This window comes from Hirundo rustica, chromosome 16, assembly GCF_015227805.2.
Source record: "Hirundo rustica isolate bHirRus1 chromosome 16, bHirRus1.pri.v3, whole genome shotgun sequence".
In the NCBI taxonomy this organism is placed as follows: Eukaryota; Metazoa; Chordata; class Aves; order Passeriformes; family Hirundinidae; genus Hirundo; species Hirundo rustica.
Window position 1 is genome coordinate 12316296 of NC_053465.1, and position 25578 is coordinate 12341873.

General features: G+C 59.7%; 1 protein-coding gene across 1 annotated transcript; it reads right to left on the reverse strand.

Moving 5' to 3' along the window:
* Window positions 1-302: 302 nt before the first annotated feature.
* On the reverse strand, window positions 303-13901 carry SNTA1 (syntrophin alpha 1). Its single transcript, XM_040080212.2, has 8 exons — window positions 13618-13901; window positions 11135-11320; window positions 3940-4138; window positions 3651-3858; window positions 3451-3581; window positions 1687-1883; window positions 1425-1612; window positions 303-1154 (listed from the first exon to the last, which is right to left on the reverse strand). Exons 1-8 carry the CDS (start codon window positions 13880-13882, stop codon window positions 1062-1064), a joined length of 1467 nt encoding a protein of 488 aa, XP_039936146.1. The 5' UTR covers window positions 13883-13901; the 3' UTR covers window positions 303-1061.
* Between the last annotated feature and the right edge of the window lie 11677 nt (window positions 13902-25578).

Sequence of the window (25578 nt, forward strand, 5' to 3'; positions counted from 1 at the left end):
CACTCTCCTACAAGCATCCTTAAGTGCAGGGAATCCAAACCCATGTGATATCACCAAAGCTGGTGCTGACATCAGCATCTCCCTCTCTGCCACCCCCAGCACAGTGCTGGGCACCTTGAAGACTTTCTGTCCCCACCTGAAGCCCTCACAGTGTGCCCAGCACCTCCAGCTCACAGAAGCCTCCAGGCAAATCCCTTCCTGCCCCGGCGGAAAATACCCCAAGGCTCAGCCCAGGCACCACCCACAAACTGATTTTCGACTTCTCCAAGTGAAACCAGGAGACAGATCTTGGCTCCTGCTGGTTGTGATCTGCAATGCAAAGTTTATTTAGTCCCCCCCCCTCCAAAAAAGGCATTTTCATGCAGAATCTTTTGGTTCATAAAAGAAGTCATTCCGCAGCAGCCTCCTGACAACCCTCCCCCCCAAAACCGAGAAATAAAGTGACCCGAGAGTGCACAAAACCAAACGAACCATCCAACTCCAACAGAGAAAAGCGGTTCCTATCATTCCATACAATATGGAAACATTTGGCAAATCCGGCTGATGTTGCAGCTCCTGTCCCTTAAGCACTTTCGAGCTGGTTTGGCCTCCAGCCCTTGCCTGTCTGGCAAACAGACACAGGTCCTTGTGCTGCAGGGCCTGGGGACTCAGCGAGGTGCGGAAAGCTGCCGCGTCAGCGTTTGGAAGTGGGCAATATAAATATAAAACATGGATACAAATGGGTTCTTTGTACAGAAAATATCATCTCTCAAGGCACTGGGGTGATGGCCACGTGTCCACTCGTGGGCTCCCAAGGGGTTTCTCCAGCTGCCGAGGAAGGAGGGGAAGAAGGCACCGGAGAAATCCTGGTGCTGCCATCCAAGAAGGGTTTCACCCCACTGCTGCCCCCAAACGCCCCAGAGGGGTTTTCCTGGCTGATGGTGCTTTTCCTTGGTGGGGGTGACGTGATCCCACGGGGGCTGCAATCTCCTTGGGATGGCTGGGGGCTGGGTTGGGCCAGGAGGGAGGTGCATAGATGGCCCGGGGGCTTGGGCTCCTCCGGCCAGTGCTGGGCTCCCTCGTCATGCCAGCAGCCCCAGCCGGGTCACCTTGGCCGACAGGAAGGAGTGGATGATGAAGACAATGGTCTTGGGGCAGGAGTGAAGGTCCAATTGCTGCAAAAAAGGAAAGGAGGGATGTTTGCAATGGGGAGGGCTGTTCCTGAAGCAGCCAACTTTCAGCCAAGGACCACCCAGAGCTCCCCAAACCCACCGCAGCTTTACTGGGGCCCTGGGAAGGGCTGTGCACCCTGGCTGGGGCGGGCAGACAGGGCCATGTGTCACCCCCGTGCCAGGCAGGATGGGTGCCGTGAGCAGGGTGGGTGCTCTGCTCCCCCTCTCCCCCCGGGAGCCTGGGTGGGGCTGCTGAAGGCAAAGCCAACTCACGATCTCTCCCTCCGGCCCCCCAAAATCCAGGTAGAGCATCTTGGTGCCGTCATCTGAGGACATCTGCAGCTTCTCGAAGGGCTGCTGGAGCAGGATGGTCCTGCTGAGCCCGGGCTCACTGGTGGAGATGGTGAAGCCCTTGTCGATGTGGACAGTCAGAGTGCAGTCCTGCCCCTTCCACGTGCAGGCTGAGGACGGGGATGGAGCAGGGGTGAGCCGGGGGTCCCTCTGTCCCCCCCGGCCCTCTCGGGCCCCCGCTGACCTGTCGAGACCTCCTGGGCCAGCTCGGCGGCGCCGTGGGTGCCGTCCACCAGCAGGCGCGTCCACAGGGCGAGCTCTCGAGGGCTCTCCAGGCTGAAGAGATGGGTCTGCACACCCAGGCGGCCGCCGGCGCGCAGCGCGAAGGAGCGCTCGGCCTCGTACAGCGCCGAGCCCTTGGCCGGCCCCGAGTGCACCAGCCTGCGGCACGGCCGGCGCTCAGCACCGAGCTCCGCACGGCCCCGGCACCGCCGCAGCACCGCCGCAGCACCGCACCCTGCATCTCACCCCGCACCACCCCAGTGCTGCACCGCCCGAGCGCTGCACCCCTGCACCGCAACATCCCAGCACCAACTCAGCACCGCCCCACCACCGCCGCCCTGCAGTGCCCCGGCACCACACACCACAACGTCCCAGCACCAACACAGCACCACCCTGGCACCGCTCCGCCTCAGCACCGCTCCTCACACTGCTCAAGCCCCGCTACACATTCCGCACTGCCGCAGCACAGCCCCGCATCCCGCACGGTCCCAGCACAGCCCCAGCATAGCCCCGCATCCCGCACGGCCCCAGCATAGTGCCGCACTCCGCACGGCCCCAGCACAGCCCCAGCACAGCCCCGCATCCCGCACGGCCCCAGCACAGCCCCAGCACAGCCCCGCATCCCGCACGGCCCCAGCATAGTCCCACACTCCGCACAGCCCCAGCACAGCCCCAGCACAGCCCCGCATCCCGCACGGCCCCAGCATAGTCCCGCACTCCGCACAGCCCCAGCACAGCCCCAGCACAGCCCCGCATCCCGCACGGCCCCAGCATAGTCCCGCACTCCGCACAGCCCCAGCACAGCCCCAGCACAGCCCCGCATCCCGCACGGCCCCAGCATAGTCCCGCACTCCGCACAGCCCCAGCACAGCCCCAGCACAGCCCCGCATCCCGCACGGCCCCAGCATAGTCCCGCACTCCGCACAGCCCCAGCACAGCCCCAGCACAGCCCCGCATCCCGCACGGCCCCAGCATAGTCCCGCACTCCGCACAGCCCCAGCACAGCCCCAGCACAGCCCCGCATCCCGCACGGCCCCAGCATAGTCCCGCACTCCGCACAGCCCCAGCACAGCCCCAGCACAGCCCCGCATCCCGCACGGCCCCAGCGCCTCACCCCGCTGCGCTCCGCGGTGGCCGCGCGGCGGGCCCGCCAGGGGGCGCTGCAGCCCCGCGGATGAGGCCCCGCAGAACCCGCGCTGGAGCCGCCCCCGCCCCCAAACCCCGCCCGAACCCCGCCCGAACCCCGCCCCGAGACCGCGCCCCCCAAAACCCCGCCCCAGCCCTGCCCCGAACCCCGCCCCGAATCCCTCCCTCAACACCTGCCCGAAACCCCCGCCCCATCCCCGCGACTCAGCACCGCGGTGCCCATTGCTCCGACACCAGCCTTGGACACTGTCACCACCCCCGTGCCCTATGCCTCCGCACTGTGCCCGAGACTCTGCCGCCAACCCTTGGACACTGTCACCATCCCCACTGCTCTGCCACCACCCCTGGACTCTACCATCACCTCAAACGCCTCTGCCATCACCACCAGCCCCTGCCACCGTCCTGGAGCTCTGTCCCGACTCTCAGCCCTCGACACCATCTCTGGTCACTGTCACCTCTTTGGGGGTCTGACACCAGCCCTGGGTTCTGCCCTGACTCCCACACCCTAGCACTGCCCCCAGGGACTGCCACCACCCTGTCCTTGAGCGGGCCAGGAGGGCACGCAGCTGGTGGCCCCTACCTGGTGGCGATGAGCGGGTAGCTGTGCGTGGGCTTGCCCAGGGCGTCCCGGCTCTGTGGCAGGCTCCCGTACAGCAGCAGCTCCTTCTCTGTGAGCACGGCCAGGAGGTTCCTGGTGCCGGCACTGGGGAGCTGCAAAGGGACCGGGTCAGGGCCACCGGCAGCATGGTGGCACGGGGTGGCAGGGGACCGGGGGGGTACCTGCTCTGTCAGCCAGCCCACGTGTTTAACGTCCCGTCCTGCCACCGTGCCGGCCCCCGCCAGCTGTGCCCGCAGCTCCTCCTTCACCCGCGGCAGCAGCGCGGCGGCGTTGGCCTGGATGGCACCGAGCCACGACTGCGCCGTGGCCTCGTCCTTGGCCCGCAGGAAGAGGGCAACGCGCCCGTCCGCCGAGCACACCTCCAGGTACCTGCAGGGACACGGCCCGATGAGTCCCCGTCCGCCTCGGCTCCCCGGGGCACCGCGGTGCCATCGCCGGCCCCTCGCTGACCTGTGCTCCGGGTCGGTGGGGAGGCACTTGCGGGACACGTAGCACATCTTCAGAGGGACACTCCGGCTCTCCCGGAGCTCCCGCGGGGGCAGCAGCGGGGATGATCGCTTCTGCTGGGCGGCAGGAGAGGGGTCCCAGCTGACCGTCGCCCCCGCCGAGGAGTTCTTGAAGTAGGGCGAGATCTCCTTCATGTACTTGACTGGAAGAGAGGCAGCACCCTCTGAGGACATGGCACCGACCCGGGCAGCCTCATCCTAGCCTGCTGAAACCCCTGCACCCTCCCTGCATCAGAGCTGGTGACCCCTCCAGTAGCTCCACACAGCTGCCACCCATGGCTGCTGTGAGACCCCCACCCCTGTGGGTGCAGGGATGGCACTGGTGGGTGAGGTCACACAGGTTTGGATTGTCTTCCATTAAGGAAGGGACCTTAAAGATCACCACACTCCAATCCCCTAATTTCATTTATTGGGGAATTCAAGCAGCATTAAAGAGACCCTCATGCTGCGCATTCCTGCCAGAGCTTGTTGGGCATAAGGGGAAGATCTGTGCAGATGCCAGTGGGGTTTCCAGCACGGTGCAGGGGGATGGAGCATTGTGTAGCTCTTGGGAGGATAAAGGATTTGTACACTAACCCCAGGAATGGTAAGGATCCTGCTGGTAGAGACAATTATGGGAGGCTGTGGCCTCGCTGATCAGAGCAATTGCTTTAGGAACAGGAGAACATTGCTTATCACAGAATGGGCTGGGTTGGAAGGGAACTGAAAGCCCATCTCAATCCACCTCCTGCCATGGGCAGGGACAACTTCCACTGTCCCAGGCTGCTCCAAGCCCCAATGTCCAACCTGGTCTTGGACACTGCCAGGGATTCAGGGGCAGCCACAGCTTCTCTGGGCACCCTGTGCCAGGGCCTCTGCACCCTCACATGACACCTTGAACCCTCCCAGTACCTCAGCCCCGCCATCCCAGCCTGGGGAGCTCTGCAAGAGGGATAAAAATGGTGTTTTGTTCATTTTTTCTTCCCTTTAACCCAGATCAGTTCACAGACCCAGGCCTGAGCAGTTCCCTGGGGCAGCACACACAGCCAGGGGTGGGGAATGGGAAAGAGTCCCAGGACGAAATTACACAGTCCAAACTGTGCTGGTACAGCCAGTCCCACTGCCAGCTGAGGAACAGCTCTCAAATACCCTGGCTTGGCCCCAGGAAAAGCCTTAGAGAGCATGCTCTCCTGTCACACAGCCCTGCCCTGTGAGCCTCAAACCAGGGACAAGAAATCAGTCCCCAGCAGCCTGGCTCCAGAGCCAGAGCCCTCAGAGCCATGCTGGGATTGCAGCCGGCTCCAGAGGTTTTGGGGAAGGAGAAGATGAAAGGCACCACAAATTGATGGGGCCCCACAGCCACATCCTGAAAATGAGTTTGGCAATGCTGGCTAAAAAACTCTGGCTAAGCAGGCAGGATGCCAGTCTTGGTCCTGCCCTGGGGCAGTGAGGAACCAGCTACTGACTCCAGGGAAGGGCTTCCCTTTGGAGGCCCTTAGGAAAACACCACAGGACGGACACATGCCTGCAGCCACGTCCCCAGCTATCCTGCCTGGTTCCACTCCAGGACCAAGCCAGCAGAGTGAGTTACAGGATGGGGGACATGAGCTTGGCTGTGGAGCCAACACTTGTAGGTGGCTGGATGGGCCCAGCTCCATCGCTGCAGCCAAGCCACAGCAGCCTGATGTGCAGCCAGAAAGGAGCCCTTTTCCCACCGGGAAGAAGTCTGCATGCAGAGCCACCCACTCCCAAACTTCACCTGGCCACCACCACCCATCCTCCCCCGAGGTGACAGCCCTCAGGCTGCCAGAGCTCCAGGAGTGTTTGAACAGTGCTCTCAGGGATGCACAGGGTGGGATTGTTCGGGTGCCTGTGCAGGGGCAGGGGCTGGACTGGATGATCCTGCTGGGTCCCTTCCAACTCAGCCTATTCTGTGCTCTCCCTTTCCATTCCTATCCCAGTGAGCGCCCTAAAACCCCTAAATCCTGACAGCCCGGCAGGAGCTGCAGGGTGCCAGGGCCCCGTGGGTGCTCTGCAGGACGCGGCTATAAATGGCCACGGTGCTGTGCCACGCGGGTCACCCCGCGGCGGCCCCGGGGCCAAGGCGGCGGCAAGGGGCCACCAGCCTCGTGCCCCGCGCCTCCCGCTACAAAAATAGCCACGTTCCCGCAGGCATGCGAGCCATTAATCTTGGCAGCGGGGACCTGCCATTATCCCGGTGCCTGGGAACTAATTGGAGTTCAGAAAGATGCCATTGAGCCGCTGAAACCCGAGCGGCGTCCCTGCGCCAGCCCCCGGCTCCGCGGGCACGCTGGGGACGTCACCGGCATTAGCTGGGCGGTGGCGGGGTCACGTCCCGAGGGAGCCGCGGAGGACAGGAGCAGTGCCCACTCTGGGACAGGACACGGAGAATGAGGCAACAGGCAGCGTGTGTGTCTCGGCTACGTGGCTTTAAGGAGCGTTTCAGGCTGGTCGCAAAGCACGGGGGGTCCTGAGCCAGCACGGGGAGCTGGGAGGTGCTGGAGGCTGCGACATTCCCTGGCCAAGGGCAGGTCACCATCCCATAGGAGCTGCTGTCCCCTCCAGTGACCCCGGCAATGGCTTCACAGAGGGCTAACTTACACTTCTGCCAGTCCCCTCACTGCAGTTGGCATTGAATGGATTAATTAATTACCTCCAAAGCGTTAAAGCAGACAACTCAGACCATATCATGCATCACCTCTGCTAGTAGTCACTGTAATTCTCAAACTTTTCTTTCTTGCAGGCTCCTGCCTGCTCCCTGGTAGCCTGCACCCTCCAAAATCCACTGGGTAGCAACAGTGCCTGGCTACTGTTGGCTTAGAGCCATCTACAGCAGGCACACAGCCCTGGGTGGCTGCTGGGCTGATCCACATGGCCTCCAAAGCCATGTGGGCTCTCCAGGGAAAGGGCCTGTCCCGCTGATCCTCTCCAGAACACAGGACAGGGGACAAACAGGACCTTTAACAGCTCAGGGCTTTGTGCTAACTGGGGAACAGCGAAAGTCTCTGGGCGTGTGGCCACCCATCCCATGCCAGGACAGGGCCTCTGCAGGAGGCCAGGTGGTGGCACAGGTGCTCCCTGTCACTGGAGCATCCCATATGTCCTGAGCCCTGCAGTGAGCTGCACCAGGGACATCTTTAACCAAAGGCTCTGGATCTGCCTCTGTGTTGCAGCTGATTTTTTTTTTTTTCTCCCCAGCATGCCAGAAAGAGGCAGAACCATCAAAATTCCTTGGGTTTACTTCTTAGGTAGAAATTCTCCCTTTCCATCAGCCCATCCCTCACAAGGACAATCACAAACCAACCACTCCTGGCACCCTGGATCCTGAGTCAACACAACCTGCCCCACACATCCCCACAGCTCAGCACTGCTCAGAGCCAAGCCTGACCCTGCAGAGCTTCACTGAGGAGCCACAATGCTTCCTCCAAGCAGGAAAACAGACGTGGACACCCAGAGCAGGTTCAAGAACACCCTCCCACTGCTTGGGTCACCAGCACACTCTGCTTCAGCCTTCACAGCTGTTCACAGCAGTTCTTCAGCAGTTCACAGCTCGGAGCTGAAGAAGAGGCCCCAGACTCCATTTCTGGTCAGGAGTAGCTGCTGCTGTTTCTCCTGCCAAAATCTTCCCAACAGCATCTAGACAGCTCAGCAAGGCCATCGCATCACGAAATCTTCCAGAGAGCTCCTGGAGATCGAGTGCTGGCCCTGCAGAGATGTTAATCCCACCTCCAGCTGGTCCCTCTCTGCCTCAGGATTAATGACCCAACACTGGCATGTTAAACTGGGGGCTGAGCAAACACGAATCCCAGAGACACCCTGAAATGACCTGCCAGCTCCAACATGATGCTCTGATGTGCTTCCAAAACAGTCAACACAGTCCCCAGCACCCCACCCATGCCCTGCCCCTGGCTCCAAGCTCCTGTCCCAGCTGCCTCAGCTCAAGTCCTTCCAGCCCAGGAGGAAGTTGCCACGGGATGCTGCACGGTGAGGCACCACTGCTGTCCCTCCTGCCTCAGGATCCCATCCCAGCACTCAGGGCTACATTCCATGCCCCAGCTCTTTGCTAAACACTGCCCTGCACCGTCAGCACGGAGATCATGGGACAACCCTCTGTGTTTCCAGGGAGGAGAAACAAACCCAGGAAACTCCCCAGAGAAAGCAAAGCTTCAGAGCAGCGAGGTGTGGAGATGGCAGACGTGCCCCATTATCTCTTGGCATCATCCCCAGGGCAGATCCAGAGCCTTCCTTCCCACAGTTATGGCAACCAGCACTCTGGAGAATCCCCAGCTTCACTCTCTCCCAGCACCCCTTTCTCTGAATTTCAAACTACCAAGCAATTACTTGGCCAAGCAAGTTGTAAAGAGCAGTGACAGCCCCAGGAGAATCCCAGTGGCAAATAAGTCATGGACGTGAGATGCCCACAGCTACCCCAACTCCTCCTCCCCACTGCTCCCAGTTCTCCACCCATGATAATACAGCACAGGGGCCTCACCAGGAAAACCACTCCTGTCCCCAGAACCCTTCCCAGGGCAGCTGGAAGGATGTTTATCAGCCTTCCCCCTGCCACGGAGTCTCTGGATTCCAAACAATGAAAATAAGGAAAAAAAACAGGGGAAAAATAAGGCAAGGGAGAGCAACTCTCCCCGAAATAACAATGTAATATAAATACAGTCCAACTCCTCCTGCAAATACCAAGAGAGTAGTTTGGCACATCCGAAAAAAATCTTGGCAGGACACACGGAGAGGTATCTGCGTGTCCTCACGCCTGGGCAGCAATGACACCCAGGAGCCTGAAGCCAAGCTGAGCAGCCCAGGGTGAAATCTGGCATGTGGAGCCACTGCTGATACTCACATTAAAACACATCACCCCCAGCTCTGCCACTCTGGGGAGACTCAGCCCAGCTCACTGCCCTGTGAGGAGGTGCCAGCTCTCCCAGGTTTGTTACCTGCTGCAATGCCACCTGCAAACCACCCTAAAAACTCCAAATCCCAGGAGTGACTGCAGCCAGGAACAGCAAGGAGCGAACAGACACCAGCTGTGCCAAATACCCTGGTTTAGCACTCAGAGCACCATAAGGAAAGCTGGAGTCACTCCTGGCACCATGCAGGGACCAGAAAGTGTCTAAGAAATGTTAAGGTGCTCTTTTTTAAGCTCTGCCTTCTCCAAGCAGGAGAAGACAGCAGGGAACCCCCCCACTTTAACACTCCCCAGGCACTTGAAGGCCACCCCCTGCCCGTCAGCCCTGCCACCTCTCCCTGGGGCAGGGTGTTTGGCCAGCCAGCTCCTGGAGAGCCACAGGGGTGGCAGGTACACGGCACGGCCACCACCTCCACAGGACAGTGACAGCCTGACCATGGCACAGGGCCAGCCCCACCACCCCTATGGCAGAGCTGTACTGTGCCAGCAAACCCAAAAACAGGGAGGGGATGGAGATGTACCACATTTATCAGTGACATCAGTGATCAGATGAGAAGCAGAGATTCCTTCCCTGCTCTGGCTGGACCCCAGCTACATCAGATACAAACACATCCCAGAGCTCCAGAGTGTTGTAGTGGGAGCCAGCCCAGCCCCAGTCTCCTCCCAAAGTTATCTGCTGAGAGTTTTAATTAATTAAGAAGCCCAGGAGGTCATACCTGAGCTCAGCAAGCTACAGCAAAGGCCCTGCCTGCAGCTGCCTCCCAGGACGGGGACCTGGATCCCAGGGGGTGGAGGAGGAGGAGGGGTCCAGGGAGAGAAATTGGTCTCTCCAGAAAGGGCAGCTCCTCTCCACCTCTGGCAGAAAGGAAACCCACACCAAAGGATGAACAGAAAATAACGGAGGGAGGGTGGTCCGAGAGCAGCAGCTCCAGGCAGGAATTTTGCAGACTCACAAAGAAAGAAGCTCTTGTATTTCTCTTTGGTCAGAAAAAAACAACAAAACCACCCCACCACCAACCCTATCTTCTCCCAACAGCTGTGCAGAGCAGCACATTCCTTCAGCTGAACTGTGGTTCTGAGGCTCCCAGAAGAGGAGGAACCCACAGCAGAAAGGGCTGAGCAAAGCTAAAAATGAAAATCTGGAGCTGAGACAATCTGGGGAAGGCACAGGAAAGCTGAAGCCACGGTGGTCGCTGGCAGCACAGCACACAGAACTGCTTTGCCCAGGGACAGCCCTGACCACTGTCCCCAGATCAAACCTCCCTTTGGGATCTGGGAAGAGTCTCTGGTGCCAAGACCCCCCCCGGTAAGCAGGGTGACCCCAGGGACTGGTTGGAAGCGAGGGGAGGGGAAGGTTCCTTTCCTGAGGGACAGATCTGGGAGCTTATCCCAGCCTGGCCAAGTGGCAGAGGGTAGGCAAACACAGAGAGATGTGATGTGAAGAGTAACCAGAGAAGAACGGGGTCTCTCCCTCAGGACTCCCACGGTCCCAACCTATCAACCCCCACCCAGTGCTCAAGTAGGGCTTGAGGGGCTCCTGCAGTGTGCCAGCCCCCTCAGGGCTGGGGGACGCCAGGGACCATCTGTCTGGTACTGAGAGGGAGCCTGTTCCCAGGGAACAGCCTGCGCCAGGGTGGTGAAGGCTGCATCTCTGGGAGGTTTGTAGCCTCAGCCTCCAGGGATCCCCTGCTGGGCAGCATCCCCTGGATGGGTAGTTCCTGAGCAGGCCTTGCCTCACCCTCCACCAGCCCGAAAACTGCACAAGGTGCTCAGCAGGAGTGGGAGGTCTGCGCACCCCCTCCCTGCTGGCATAAATCTACATCAGCCAGGGATATGGATTTAAATTAAAACCACGGGAAAAGCAGAAAATATTTTCTCTTGCCCCAGAAACTGCAGACGTGGGGGTGATGCTGTGCAGTGAAAGAATCCCATACCCCAGAAACTTTTCCCACACCTCCCACTGCTGCCTGCCCGAGGTCTCACAGCGGGGAGACAGCGCCTCTGGGCACCGAGCACTGGCACACACATCCCTCCCTCTCCCGAAGGAGACAGAGAGATCCCAGCAGTTACCTCCAGCTCTCCGGATGAGCAGACAAATTGCCCTGCATATGTTGTTTTCCATTTGAAAGAGTATGCAAACGCAGCTGCAGACAATATGTCACCCCTGTATCATCCCAGCACAGGAGGACCCTTCTGCCCTCATCACATCCTTGTCTCCTACCTTCCAAGATCACTTCCTTGCCCGTCTTCTTCAAGGCCTGCACGGCCTCATCGTGCGTGGCCTCGGACAGGTCGGTGCCATTGACGGCGAGGATGGCATCCCCCACGTACAGCGCCTCGGTCTGATCCGCTGCCAGCCCCTTAAAGATCTTGGAGATCAAGATGGGCATTTTATTCTCTCGGCCACCTTGAAACAGAAGAGACAGGGAGCGGTTGTGGCTGTAGGAGCACTCGGAGGAGTAGGTGGGGAGGGGGATGTTCTGGTACCAGATGGTCTCAGCAAGGCTGAGCCTTTCTGCTGGCACTCAGTGCACTGTGCCAGGTCAGCCCACTGCCCACTCCCCCAGATACCCACAGGACACCTGTACCAACCACAGCAGCCAAAGTACCACGAGGCTTTACAGCTGATGAAGTGATTGCTCCAAAACCACTCAGATTGGTCACAGATTATTCACAGAGCGAACATGTAACCTGGCCATCTCCCCATCGGTTTTGGCAGGAAACTGTATCTTTATTTGCATTATTAATCATGTGCGCTGAGCAACTATCCTGGCTCCAAGGACTTTATGATCTCAACAGATAAGACAGCTGAATGTTTTTGGAGAGGCCAAAGAACCAGGGAGAGGTGAACCAATTTGGCTGCGTGTTCTTATCCACACAGCAGCCCTATTTACCGGCTGCTCCCGCTGTCCCGACTAAAAGAATGCTATTCAAACTCCCGGAGGCTTCAGGAGATCAATTTGCACATTGACTTTTGAACCCGCAGGGAGATCCGAGCTGCCTCCGTGCCAGGGCGCAGGGATGCAGCAGCCACTGCCCGTGGCAGCCAGGGATCAGCAGTGCTCGATGTGCCCTGCGCCCCGGGACAGCACAGCCTGTCCTGAGGAGTCTCCGAGAGATGATCCTCGTCCCAGAGGGAGATGCTGAGCGCAGCCCGCTGTCACTGCCCGCCCCGGGCTGCTCCCAGCCAGTGCCACAGGCATTTCCTCGCTCAGCCGCTTGCCAAGCCCTGCGAGGGCTCCGGTTATCAGCTGTCAGAGGCCCCGGCGGGGGCTGCTCCGTCCTTGCGGCAGCGGCTCCTCGCCGGGCTGCCAGCACCGAGAGCCCAGCCAGGGCTAAGAACCTCTGCCAGCCCGGCTCTCGCTCGGGTCCCCACTGTGCCGTGGCAGGACATTCACCCCCCGGGTGGCACCCATTGAGCGTCCCTGCGTGACACACGGCTGGCACATGAACAGTGGCATGCCAGCAGCCCGGCAGGAGTGATGTCCTGCCCTACCAAGGCTGCCCCACCCTCCACAACAGCTTCCACTGCCCAGTTTTGATGGCAACTACTTCTTTTCCACATACGTCACTGTAAAAATTAAGTTTTAACTGAACCGAGGGAAGTTTCTCCTTTCCTGGGAGAGCCACAGAGCAAACAGTAACTTGGCAGCCAAGGGGTGGTTACGAAAGGGGGTTTGTGCTTCCCAAAAAAAGGGCTGGCAGGCTGGGGCACCCGGCAGACACGGCCAGAAGTGCCGATCCAGCTCCAGCACCCGCACACTCACATTGCAAAACCTCCCCACCTCCACAGGGAGCCGGAGGCTGCGGCTGTGTCCCCTCTGAGAAGAAGCCACGTCAGGAGGCGAGAGCTGCCCTGTCACTGCCCCCAGGACTGCCGAGCCCGCTGCGCGTCACAGCCACGCTCCGTGACAGCCCTGCTCCTGTGTGCCCGCTGCCCTTTCCATGCTGCTTTCGCAGATTCCAACACGCTCGGAGCCGCGTGAAAATCAAAGCAAGGCAGAAAGGCAGGAACACTACTACTGCCCTAAGAAGTTTCCAGCCTGAAGTTCAGCGAGTCATCAAGGAGCGGGACAGCTTGGGAGGGAAAACAGACATTAAACCGGGAGGCTTTCCGCTGCCGAGCTTCCCGGGAGCACACATCTCCAAGCCTGAGCGCGCTGGTTTAACACCCCACCCGGCGCCGGCAGATCTCCAGGGGCTTTACATCGCCCCCTTCGTTTTGCTGACAGTTTTAAGGAGGCATTTCCCAACTCCGCAACACGGTGGGACAAGGACACGCCTGCCCAGCCCTCCCTTTGGCTGCAAAAGGGCATCTGTCGTGTAACCGGGTTGTCCCCTGCACCCCACCTGCCCCGTGAGACAGCACCCTACCCGCGGGTGCGGGGGACAGTGGGAGCCCCCTCCGGCTCGCAGACCCTGGGGTCCCTCACCCCGGCCGCGGCACGGCGGGCAGGCACTGGCCGGTCACTCCGCAACCCAAATCATCGCTCTTTCCGCAGGCTGGGAATGGTTCGGGTCCCGTCACTGCCACGCGTCCCCCTTCCCGTCCTGAGCAGAGGCCGGGGGGTGTGAGGACCCCGACCCCAGCCCCGCTTCCCGCGGGGTTCGCTCCGAGCGAGCCGCGGGACGGTGGCAGCAACAGGTCCTGGTGCCGGTGCTCCGCGACCCCCGCCGCCCCGGAACCCCCGGGCCCGGCCTCACCTTTGATGCTGATGCCGAGCCCCCCCACGTCCTGCTTGACGACGCGCACGGTGCGCCTGATGTTGGCGAGCGCCTCGGGGGCGGCGGAGCCCGGCTCGCCGCCGTTCAGCTGCGCCGCCGGGGCCTCGGGGCCGGGCCCGGGACCGTCTGCCGGGCTGACCCCCAGCACGTCCTCGGCCAGGGTGAGCAGGACGCGGAGCCACTGCCCGCTGGGGCCACGCAGTTCCAGCAGCCCGGTGCGCGGGGCGCGCCTGCCCGCCGCCATCTTCGCGCGCTCCGCGTCCCACACCGCCCCGCGCCGCCCCTCACTGCCTGTCCCACACCGCCCCTCAGAGCCCCGCACCGCCCCTCACTGCCTGTCCCACACCGCCCCTCAGAGCCCCGCACCGCCCCTCACTGCCTGTCCCACACCGCCCCTCAGAGCCCCGCGCCGCCCCTCACTGCCTGTCCCACACCGCCCCTCACTGCCTGTCCCACACCGCCCCTCAGAGTCCCACACCGCCCCTCAGAGCTCCGCACCGCCCTTCACTGCCTGTCCCACACCGCCCCTCAGAGCCCCGCACCGCCCCTCACTGCCTGTCCCACACCGCCCCTCACTGCCTGTCCCACACCGCCCCTCAGAGCCCCGCACCGCCCCTCACTGCCTGTCCCACACCGCCCCTCACCGCCTGTCCTACACCGCCCCTCACTGCCCGTCTCACACCGCCCCTCAGAGCCCCACGCACCGCCTGTGCCTGCTCACACCGCCCCTCAGAGCCCCGCGCCGCCCCTCACTGCCCGTCTCACATCGCCCCTCAGTGCCCCATGCACCGCCTGTCCCTGTCCCACACCGCCCACTGCCCTGCACCGCCTGTCCCACACCCGGCACAGCTTCTCCCCCACCGCCCCGCACCGCCCCGCCGGGCCGGGACGCAGCCCTGGGAGAGACCGGGACCCCGGCCCCACCCCATTCCCTCCCGGGACGGGGCACCGGGATGCAAGGCACCAGCCCTGGATGAGGCACCGGGAAGGGACACGGCTCCCTGGTACTCCCCGTCATGGAATGGGGCACAGGGAAAAGCACAACTCCCTGGTGCTCCCCGCTCCATCCTGGGACAGGCACCGGGAGGACAATATGCTCCCAGTACTCCCTTCTCCAGGCCGGATGGAGGGGCACCAGAGGGACGTGGTGCTCTCCAGTGCTCCCCATGCCTGCCCACGACAGACACAGCTCTCCTCTCCATCATGGGATGGGATACAGCTCCCCGCTGTATCCTAGGATAGGCCCCTGGAGGGCCCAGCGCCCCTCAGCTCTCCCCATTCTAGCCTGGGATGATGCAACAGGAGAGACACGGCTCTGGCCTGAACGGAGCATGGGGAGAAACCAGGACACCATGGCCCCACCGCTCCATCCTGGAAGGGGACTCTGGAAGAGCCCGACTCTCCCCTCTCCATCCTAGGATGGGGCACCAGCACGGACACAGCTCCCCAGTGCTCCTCAGTGCTCCTTGTCCTGGCCTGACACAGGGCACCAGGAGGACCTGGTGCTTCTCAGTGCTCCCACTCCATCCTGGGACCGGTGTGGGGAGGACACAGGACCCCAGTACTCTGTCGCTTGTCCCCAGTCTGGCCTTGGACATTCTGGGTGTCCCTGTGCTGGGCTGTCACAGGAGAGCAGTGGGAGCTGGGATGTCACTGGAGGGCAGTGGGAGCTGCACTATCTCTGGAGGGCAGTGGGAGCTGGGATGTCACAGGAAAGCAGTGGGAGCTGGGATGTCACAGGAGGAGCGCTGGGAACTGGGATATCACAGGAGGAACAGTGGGAGCTGGGATGTCACAGGAGGGCAGTGGGAGCTGGGATATCACTGGAGGAGCGCTGGGAACTGGGATATCACAGGAGGAACAGTGGGAGCTGGAATGTCACAGGAGGAGCAGTGGGAGCTGGGATATCACTGGAGGAGCGCTGGGAACTGGGATATCACAGGAGGAACAGTGGGAGCTGGGATGTCACTGGAGGGCAGTGGGAGCTGGGATGTCACTGGAGGGCAGTGGGAGCTGGGATATCACAGGAGGAACAGTGGGAGCTGGGATGTCACTGGAGGGCAGTGGGAGCTGGGATGTCACTGGAGGGCAGTGGGAGCTGGGATGTCACTGGAGGGCAGTGGGAGCTGGGATATCACAGGAGGAGCAGTGGGAGCTGGGACGTCACTGGAGGAGCAGTGGGAGCTGGGATGTCACTGGAGGAGCAGTGGGAGCTGGGATGTCACTGGAGGGCAGTGGGAGCTGGGATATCACAGGAGGGCAGTGGGAGCTGGGATATCACAGGAGGGCAGTGGGAGCTGGGATGTCACTGGAGGGCAGTGGGAGCTGGGATGTCACTGGAGGGCAGTGGGAGCTGGGATGTCACTGGAGGGCAGTGGGAGCTGGGATGTCACTGGAGGAGCAGTGGGAGCTGGGACGTCACTGGAGGAGCAGTGGGAGCTGGGATATCACAGGAGGAGCAGTGGGAGCTGGGATGTCACTGGAGGGCAGTGGGAGCTGGGATGTCACTGGAGGGCAGTGGGAGCTGGGATATCACAGGAGGAGCAGTGGGAGCTGGGATGTCACAGGAGGGCAGTGGGAGCTGGGATATCGCTGGAGGGCAGTGGGAGCTGGGATATCACAGGAGGAGCAGTGGGAGCTGGGACGTCACTGGAGGAGCAGTGGGAGCTGGGATATCACAGGAGGAGCAGTGGGAGCTGGGACGTCACTGGAGGGCAGTGAGAGCTGGGACGTCACTGGAGGAGCAGTGGGAGCTGGGATATCACAGGAGGAGCAGTGGGAGCTGGGATGTCACTGGAGGAGCAGTGGGAGCTGGGATGTCACTGGAGGGCAGTGGGAGCTGGGATGTCACTGGAGGAGCAGTGGGAGCTGGGATGTCACTGGAGGGCAGTGGGAGCTGGGATGTCACTGGAGGGCAGTGGGAGCTGGGATGTCACTGGAGGGCAGTGGGAGCTGGGATGTCACTGGAGGAGCAGTGGGAGCTGGGACGTCACTGGAGGAGCAGTGGGAGCTGGGATATCACAGGAGGGCAGTGGGAGCTGGGATATCACAGGAGGGCAGTGGGAGCTGGGATGTCACTGGAGGAGCAGTGGGAGCTGGGATGTCACTGGAGGGCAGTGGGAGCTGGGATGTCACTGGAGGGCAGCGGGAGCTGGGATGTCACTGGAGGAGCAGTGGGAGCTGGGATGTCACTGGAGGGCAGTGGGAGCTGGGATGTCACTGGAGGAGCAGTGGGAGCTGGGATGTCACTGGAGGAGCAGTGGGAGCTGGGATGTCACAGGAGGAACGGTGGGAGCTGGGATGTCACTGGAGGGCAGTGGGAGCTGGGATGTCACTGGAGGGCAGTGGGAGCTGGGCACAGAGCTGCGGCTCATCCCAGCAGCCACAGCGCGAGCAGGAACATCCCAACAGTCCCAATGGGTGTTCAGCAGGAGCTGGGCAGGGGGGGACTGTGTTTGCAGACGTTCAAAAGAGTCTGTATTGCTTTTTCCTTACTTGCCCTGGATCTTGAAAACGGGATTTTTACTTTTTTTTTTTTTTTTTTTTTTTTTTTTTTTACTTCCTTGGCAGACACACATTTTTACTGCATTAATTAGGAGTAGAAAATACCTCCAGGAGCAGCAAATCACTCTTGGCACATCCCCTCTGCCCCTTGCCGAGTGCTTCAAGCAGCTCCAGGAGCCTCTGGGACAGGACTACCGAGGTCTCAGCCCCTCTGGAAAGCACAAGGATTTATAAGAGTCCTGTAACATTTATGGCTGGCTGGGAAGGGGAGGGAAAGAGGCTCTGGGCACCTGAGGCAGGGGGGCTGCAGCATGTGCTGCTCAGCACAGCCCTTCCTGGCCAGGGGCTGCAGCCAGCCCTGAGCATCAGCCTCACGCAGGGCAGAAAAATGCTCCCCGGGCTCCCTCCCACGCAGTAGCAGCTGTGGAATTTCTTGAGGTTGCAGCAGAGGAAACCCTGAAGGTTATTTCTTTACAAAACAGATGCTTTACATATTCCTGATTTTCTCTTTGCTAAAATGTCCGGGGTTTAAGTGACACTTTGCATTTGCAGTACGTCGCTGCTCACTGTGGCAAGCATTTCTAAACCACCCCATGGATATTCCCCTCTGATCCCATTCCCTGTCCAGCCTCACTCTGGCTGCCAGTGCCTCTTGGTTTGGGAACAGCAAGGGGAATTTGGTCCTCAAGTGGACACACAGCTAATTCCTCCCGTGCCACATTTTCCTGCTTCATTTTCCAGCCAGGCAGTTCAATCAGCAATTTGTCCAGCTTTTTTTTCTTTCCCATGAGCTGCTTTTGATAATTCCAGCCTCTAAGGGCCCATTCCCATCTGAGCCAGCCGTGGGATCACTAAACACCGCTCTCAGTGGAGCAGAACCATTTGGGTTGTTCTCTTTCATTTCTCAGCTCTGTGCCCCGAGGCACAGATGCTGATAAGCATGGCCTGGATGCATGGAAGCCATCCAGATGATTCCAGTGCCTTTCCCTGTCTTGCTGCAGAGATGGAGAAAGCACCGTGGTCCTTGGATCCAGGTCACTGCACTCTGACTTCACCTCCTTTGGGGAAACAGCCTCACCCTGTGAGTGCAGCAAGGCTGATGCCCAGTGAGCCCCAGCAGAGAGCACATCCCACCGCCACCACTTCTGCCTGGCTGTGGGACCCCCTGCTTCAGCAATTAATGTTCCTGTGACAACTCCTGTGGGATAGAGACCCCTGGAAAGTACTGCAGGTGGGGTCTTCTAATGGAAACAGGGAATCCAAAGTGCCCTTAAGTGCCTGGTCCCAAACTGGGAGGCTCACCCTGAGCAGAGGGTCCATCAGGAGGGGACAGACTGGTGAAGTACTGGAAGCTTGGCTCCAGCACTGGAGAGGCTTGGCTCCAGGTTTAATCAAACACAGAAATCATTTACTGGCTCCTCTGCACAGCTGTGCCTGCCAAGAGCTGTGGCCTGAGAAATTGGGACATGCCAGGGTGTTCTTGGAGGTCTCAGTGCCCCCCAAGCAGAGGTGCTGCTGTTTTGAGGTGTTCTCACAGGCTTCGCTCCCCCGGGCTCCCCCATTTCTTTTTAGCCCTTTGCTGTGGCAGGGCACACGGTGGGCACCGGGAGCTCAGCACACGGAGTGGTCCCAGCTCGATTTGACCCTCACAAGAATCCATGAGCCTAACTCCCGTGCTGTGGAGCTGTAGGACAGGCGCTGCGATGGGAGGGCGGAGAGAGGAGGCTTCGGCCGGGGCTGGCACGCAGGAGTGAGCCGCAGCTTCCAGGCATGCCAGCGGCGTTCGTCAGAGCTCCTGTGAACGCGAGCAGGCGGGGGAGGAGCTGCTTGAAAAATTGCTATTCACAGAAATAGAAACTTCCCGCAGAAACACGCGTGCGTCGGTGACAAAAGCCCAGCTGGGAATTTCTCCTGGCAGCAGGAGCAGTGGGAGGGAAAGGGGCTGGGGAGTGCAGAAGGCTGAGGTGCAGGACTCGGGGTGCTGCCAGGGCCCTGACCTCAGTCCTGAGGGTAATTGCTGCTTTTTAGCTGGAAAAAGCATCTCTTGGCTCCATCATCCTCCAAACGGTCCCCAGGAGCAGGACCTGGCAGTGTGGCAGTGTGCCCCCCACTCTGAGCCATCCCCTCCAGCAGAGCTTCCTCGGCGATGTTGGGATGGATACTGCAGAGTGCTGGGGCTCTGGCACAGGGTGCCCAGAGAAGCTGGAATCCCTGGAACTGACCAAGGCCAGGTTGGACAGGGCTTGGAATACCCTGGGATAGTGGCAGGCGTCCCTGCCCATGACATGGAGTAGGATGAGCTGAGCTTTAAAGTTCCTTCCAACTCAGACCGTTCTGGGATCTGGGATTCCACACTGCCCCAGCTGATTTTCATGGCAGGTTTAAGCAATCCTGGCATTTTCCCTGCCTACTCTTTCCAGCCCCCTGAACCCTGTTGTTAAGCAGCTATTATTAGTCCCATTCCTTGGCTTAGCCAGGAGCTGTGTCAGAGCCCACCAGTCTATTTATAGAGTGCTGTGAGCTGTTTTGTTACTTGTGTTAATTGAATTAATCCCTCCTGAAGAAAAGAAAAGACTTGAAGAGCTCAAGTTCAGTCCCTGGGACAACATTCCCAAACTGTGGGGATCCAGGCAGCATCTCAGGCTGCTGGATGCCGTGACAGCACCAGGGAAAGGCTGTTCTGCTCAGAGTTCCTGGGAATTCATGGAAGGGGATGACATCAACCCTGCCCTGCAGGACTGAGACTCGTGAAACCCTGCAAGGGATGGAAGGGAAACAGCTTTTAATATCTAGGTAGATTTTAGTCTTGATATTAACTGATTTAGATATGCAATATGTACTTAACAGATGGATTCATCCTTCATTATGCAGGAAACGCAGCAAAAAAGTGTATCTGACTTTGGAATCACTGAGATCTCCAAGTCTTTTAGAGAGTTTCTGTCGGCTTTGGGACATAATTAGTCCCTACAAAGTTTCTTCCATCTCATGCAGGCTCTTCCCTTAGGGATTCCTGTAAGATAACCACAGTCAGCTGGGCTTTCACAGCAGGAAAATGCTTATGCCACTGCATGGCAGTTCATATGCTATCAGGGCAGGATCATTTAATCAAGGAACAAGTGACTGCAGGGGAAAAAGCAGCACACAGAAGCTAAAATAATTTTTGAAAGGCAAAAATTGTCACACATTAAAGCCCAGTCACTACCTCCTACAGCTTTGGCTCTCTGATGCTCTAAGACCAGGTGGTATCAGTGGCAGGGGTGTCAATCAGATAATGGACATAAATTAACAATAAAATCAGCACATGAGCTGGTTTTATTAATGATAGTAAAATCCACCATCATGTTTGCAGTTTGACTGGGCCATTTTTTGGTTAATTCACAACTTGCAAGTGAAAATGCTGTTTCCTTCCTGCCTGGCACTGGGAATAAACATGTCTTGGACTGCAGAGTTGGTGGGATACACTGCCCATGATTCTGGGTTCTGCAACTCTCCTGGGGTTTTTATAATTCAACAGGTAGAGCTTTGATAGATGTCACTTCTCTCCGCTGCTGTCACCTCTCTCTGATGGCCTGTCAATGTGACACCACCAAGGTTGTGGACACCCCATCCCCAGAAGTGTGCAAGGCCAGCTTGGATGGGGCCTGGGGCAACCTGGTCTGGTGGGAGGTGTCTGGGCTCATACAGGGGGGTTAGAACAGCGTGAATTTTAAGGTCCCTTCCAACCCAAACCATTCTATCATTTGTGATATCAAGAGGTTGTCTGGAGCACAGGGAGACCTTGATGGATGTGATTTCATTCCCTGACTCAGGAGACATTGCAGGAGGAACCCCCTGTGCTAAGCCCATAAGAGAGGCACAGGAGGGATGCGAGAGGAAAAGGAAAAGGCTGTGTCTGAAGCCTTAGGGATGTTTTCCCACTTCTAGCTGGAAAACCACCTTCAGCATCAAGGTTTCGAGTTAAGTGCATCCTTCTGTGGGGCTTCGCCTTCCCTGCAAGAGCCACCTCCCTGCGGGGCGCTCCTGGCAGGTGCTTGGCTGACAGAGCCACGCTGCTCCTTCCCAGGATCGGGGCGAGGGCCACCTCCGTGCCGAGTTTCATTGTCGCTCCCCGGGAAGAGCTGCAGGATCTCCCGCTGTCAGCAGATGCCAGCAAAGAGCCGCTCTGCAGCCACCGGCGCTGCCGCGGGCTGGGGGTGGCCGGGGACCCCCACCCTGGGCGCTGGGGCACCTTCTGCCCCCTCCCCACCGGCTGGGCGCTGCCTGCCGAGGGACAAAGCCCTGAGGGGATCCGGGGGGGCTTTGCCACCAGCTGAGAGCAGCTCAGCTCACGAATTGCAGCACCCGCGGCTGCTGCAGGACTGGAGGCACCCAGCAGAGGAACGGCACGGGGTGACCCTCTGGCTCATGTCACCAGGCATGGCTCCGTGCCACACGGCGGGCAGGGCACACGCTGCCGCTGCCCGCTCAGCCTGCTGGTTATGAGCTCAGTTGTACAAATCACAGAGTGGTTTGGGTTGGAAGGAGCCTTAAAAACCATCTAATCCAACCCCCCTGCCATAGCAGGGACGCCTTTGCTAAACCAGCCCCATCCAACCTGGCCTGGATGTTCCAGCTCTGGGGCATCTACATCTGCTCTGGGAAAGCCTGTCGTGTGTCTCACCACCGCCGCTGTAAAAATATTCTCTCTTTATCTGGGCTAAGAGGGCACTGGGGAGGAATCCTCACCTCACTGCTCAGTTATTCTGGGCTCTGGGCTGACCCCAGCGCCGGTTTTTGGGGGGCGGTGTCCAACGGGATCCTCCCACGTGCCCTGACTTTCTGCTCAGCACCCAGGGCACAAACCCCACCCTCCTCTTAACCCACCCTCCCCTTCCTCGCCCAATTCCTCTCCTAAGGACTTGGGCAGCGCCTCGTGCTCCTTCCCAGCTTGGCAGGCGTGTGTGACACCCCGCTCCACAACAAGAGCTATTTTTACCCTTAAAATATTCATGCTCCCCCGGCTCAGCCTCGTGCACTCCCCGTGTCCCCATCCCTGGCTGGGTCCCCGCTGCAGCTGGGATCAGGCTCTGCTCGTGTCCCCAAGCACCCTGCAGCCGGGAGGAGCCCATCCACTGCCCCATAAAAGGCTCTTTCTCCAACCCAACAGGTAGCTGGAACTTGTTTTATAGGAGGATGTACACATATATATTATATATGGTTCCTGCTATTTCCCCCTCCCTCCCTGCTGTTTGCTCCTTCCTCATGGTCTCTAAGGTGAGCTCAGGGCTGCCCAGGGGAGCAGTGCTGGCACCTTTGCCAGGTCTTTTTGATGGTCAGGGAAGGGTGCTGGTCCTGGAAAAGCCTCAGCTCCTTGGATTTGGGTGCCAGGAAGGGTCTGTGATCGCTCCCCATCTTCTCCCAGGCTGCTGGACCCCGTGTGCCTCGAGGGAGCCCAGCACAGTCCCAAGCCCTGGGGTGCTGCTGCCCACGGGACACACACTGCCCATTTCAGTGCTGCTTTGAGGGGCACCCTAAACCAGACACCAGGGCAGCAGCTTGAACCCACAAGGCTCCAGGAAGGCTGAGCAGGGGGATCCATCCCTCTGCATTCCAGGGTGGATGCTCCAGGCACGATCCTCAGGGGGCTTTGCAGGGGCTGGAGGGGCTGCAGAAGGGGAATGGGAGGCATCATCCCTGCAGTGAGCTCCCCATCCAGCTCATGGCATCTCCAAAGGAGCCCCCTGGCATGAATGGGATGGCAGGGATGGCAGCAGTGGCCCCCCAGGGGAAGGACACCCATGACCATCCCCCCTGGCCCAAGCTGGCCCCCTCTCACCTCTGCTACAGCCCTTTGCTCCTCTCCAAAGGGAGGTTTTAATTTCCCCTCTTGGCTGGCGAAACCCTATCCCGAGCAATTCCCCAGCCGTTCCTCCGAATCGCAGTAACTACCTCATTACTTTGATATTAATAGAATTCAGATGGCCTGGAGAAGATAATTGAAATTAGCCCCACAGCGAGGGGGAGCCGAGGGGCTGGGGGGGCTGAGCTGGGTGAGGGGCTGACCCCTGGCTGGATCCTGGCCTCCAGAGCGGCTCCTGGGGCCAGCAGTGGCCACAGGGACGAAGAACTGCCTGTGGTTTGTCCAGTTGCACAAAACTGGGAAGCAGGATGAACGCCAGTCCCGGTGTCTGTCACACTGTGAGGATGCCCAGCCAGCCCCCGCCCCAGCTCTCAAGCCACTGAGCCGGTCGTTGTCCCCTGTCCTGTCCCCAGCTCCAGGCCAGGGCACGCAGTAACCCCCATCAGCATCTCCCGCCATGGGGCCACGGCCATTCATTCTGGGAGAAAAGAAGGGGGGGAAAAAAAGGGTCCATCATCTTCAAAGGCACAAAGGCAGGCGGCGAATGGCTGTCGCAGGCGATGCCCCTGCCCGGCAGGACCATGACGGAGCCATCCCGCCGCCCCTCCGGCCCCGGGTGCCCGCGGCTCCCACCCCACCTGCTCCCCGTCAGATGGGAGCTGACCCCCACAAAGACCTGGGCCGCTTCTGCCACCCTTGGGCTTTGCCCTGACACGTGTCACCTTAACCTCTTCCTTGGGACCAGCTGCTGCCGGGGGACCCTCCTTTGTGGCCCCGGCGAGCGGCAGACGAGTCTCCCCATCTGGCCGGCGAGGCCTCGTCTGTTGGAGACCCCCTGCCCCGGCTCATAACGGCGTCAACCTCACCGTGCCCCGCTCCCCCCCTCAGCTGTCACCGAGCAGCCCAGGTCCCCAGGCTGGGGACAGACCGCATCCCACAGGCACTTCTCACATCCCTCACCCACCTCCGGCACCTCAGCGGGACCCGGGGATCCCTGGCTGCACCTCTGACCCTGCCTGAGGGTATCCCGGGCATCCCTTCCTGCACCTCCAACCTCCTCCGTCTGCGCGGATCGGGCAGGACAAGGCACGGAGAGGAATTTGCCCCCAGGGGCTTAAAAAATTCCCGCACACCTGTGACTGCAGGTGGGGTGAGCCCAGCCCTGGGGCTCCGGACCAGCACAGGGCTCCATCCCAGCCCTCTGCCCCCTCTTTGGTCCAGCACTGAGCTCCCATGGGAATGGGGGATGCTGCGGCACCCGGAGGTGCCCGGCAGGCAGGGGAGCATCGGGGATGGGATGTGAGGAGCAGCGGGCTCAGGCCCTGGAGCACGACAGGCGAAGGAACAGGAGAGTGACAGGATGAATTCGGTGAAGGAGCCGAGGCAGAGGCTGGCATTCCTTGGCTGCCCCACCAGCGAAGTCTCCGAGCCAGGACAAGACGAGACTCCCCCACGTCCCCTCCCTCCCCAACCATCCATCCCCGAGGAGGCCTTATCTGCCGCTAATGCTTCGCAGCAGCCTCCCTCCCCAAAGCTTGCGGGCTTGGCAAGATGCTCCGAGACTGCATTTGCTCCAAATGGATTGTATCAGGGGGAGAACAAAGCACTGGAGAGTTTTCAAAGCGGAGCAGTGATCGCAGCCCGCAGCAGGGACGGCCGGTCCCCTCTGGTGGCACCTCAGGGGACACTCTGGGGTCCAGGCTCGGCCCCAAAACGCAGCAGGCAGTGGCTGCTGCCCCCCAGCTCGACATCCCAGCCCTGGCTCTGCCATTCCCCAGTGGTGTCCGGGCAGGGGCCATTCAACAAGTGCTGGCCAGAAGACAACAGCTCCATTTTCACCAAAAAATGTTCTGCTGCAAAATCTGGCCTCGCTCCAGCTGCAAATGAAAAAATTAGGTTGTGGGATTTTTTTGTTGGGTTTTTTGTTTTGGTTTTTTTTTTTTTTTTTCTTTCCTGCTGCAGAGTTTCTTGGAAAGCTGGTATGGGGCAGGCACTGGAGCAAACGCTGACCTTGGCATCACGCCCTTGCCCACTTGTCTCCCCATCCCTGGTACAGGAAGCTCCAGGCAGAGCAGCTGGCAGAGCAGACTTTTTTCTCTAACACCCTCAAGAGCCTGGGGAGAAAAAAAGGAAATGCCCTCTCCCCTCTTGATCTGAGCACAAATTGCAATCACAGTCAGGAGGGATGATCGTGTGGAGCTTCCCCTGCCCAGCCTGTGCTCCCAGCCCTTCAGAAAGATGGATACAGATGACACCAGGACTGACCCAGAGCACCACGGCCATGTGGTGCACAAACCAAGGTGTGCTCCGTGCTATGGTGAGGTGTTCCCAAGGAAACACTGGCACTCAGGGAACATGAGTGTCAGGAAGGGCTAGAGCAGAAGAAGAAACCAAGGAATGAGACCAGAAAGTCATGTTGGCTTGGCTTTCCTCAGATCCTCAGAAAAGATGGTGTCAGCAGTGAGTCAGCTCCTGGAGGTATGTGAAATCATAATTGGAGAATGCTGAGAAAACAGCAAAATCCCACAGAAAAAAAAAAAAAAAAAAAAAGTGGGGGAAAAATATCCCAAAAAACCTTCAAGCAAAAGCAAGTGTGG

Excerpts from the sequence above, each read along its gene's own strand:
- SNTA1 (XM_040080212.2), bottom strand. The coding sequence starts at position 13,882 with ATGGCGGCGGGCAGGCGCGCCCCGCGCACCGGGCTGCTGGAACTGCGT. Across the intron at positions 3,582-3,650 it reads TGGGCTGGCTGACAGAGCAG|CTCCCCAGTGCCGGCACCAG; the intron begins GTACCCCCCCGG and ends GTCCCTTTGCAG. Across the intron at positions 1,155-1,424 it reads GGGGGCCGGAGGGAGAGATC|CAATTGGACCTTCACTCCTG; the intron begins GTGAGTTGGCTT and ends CCTTTTTTGCAG.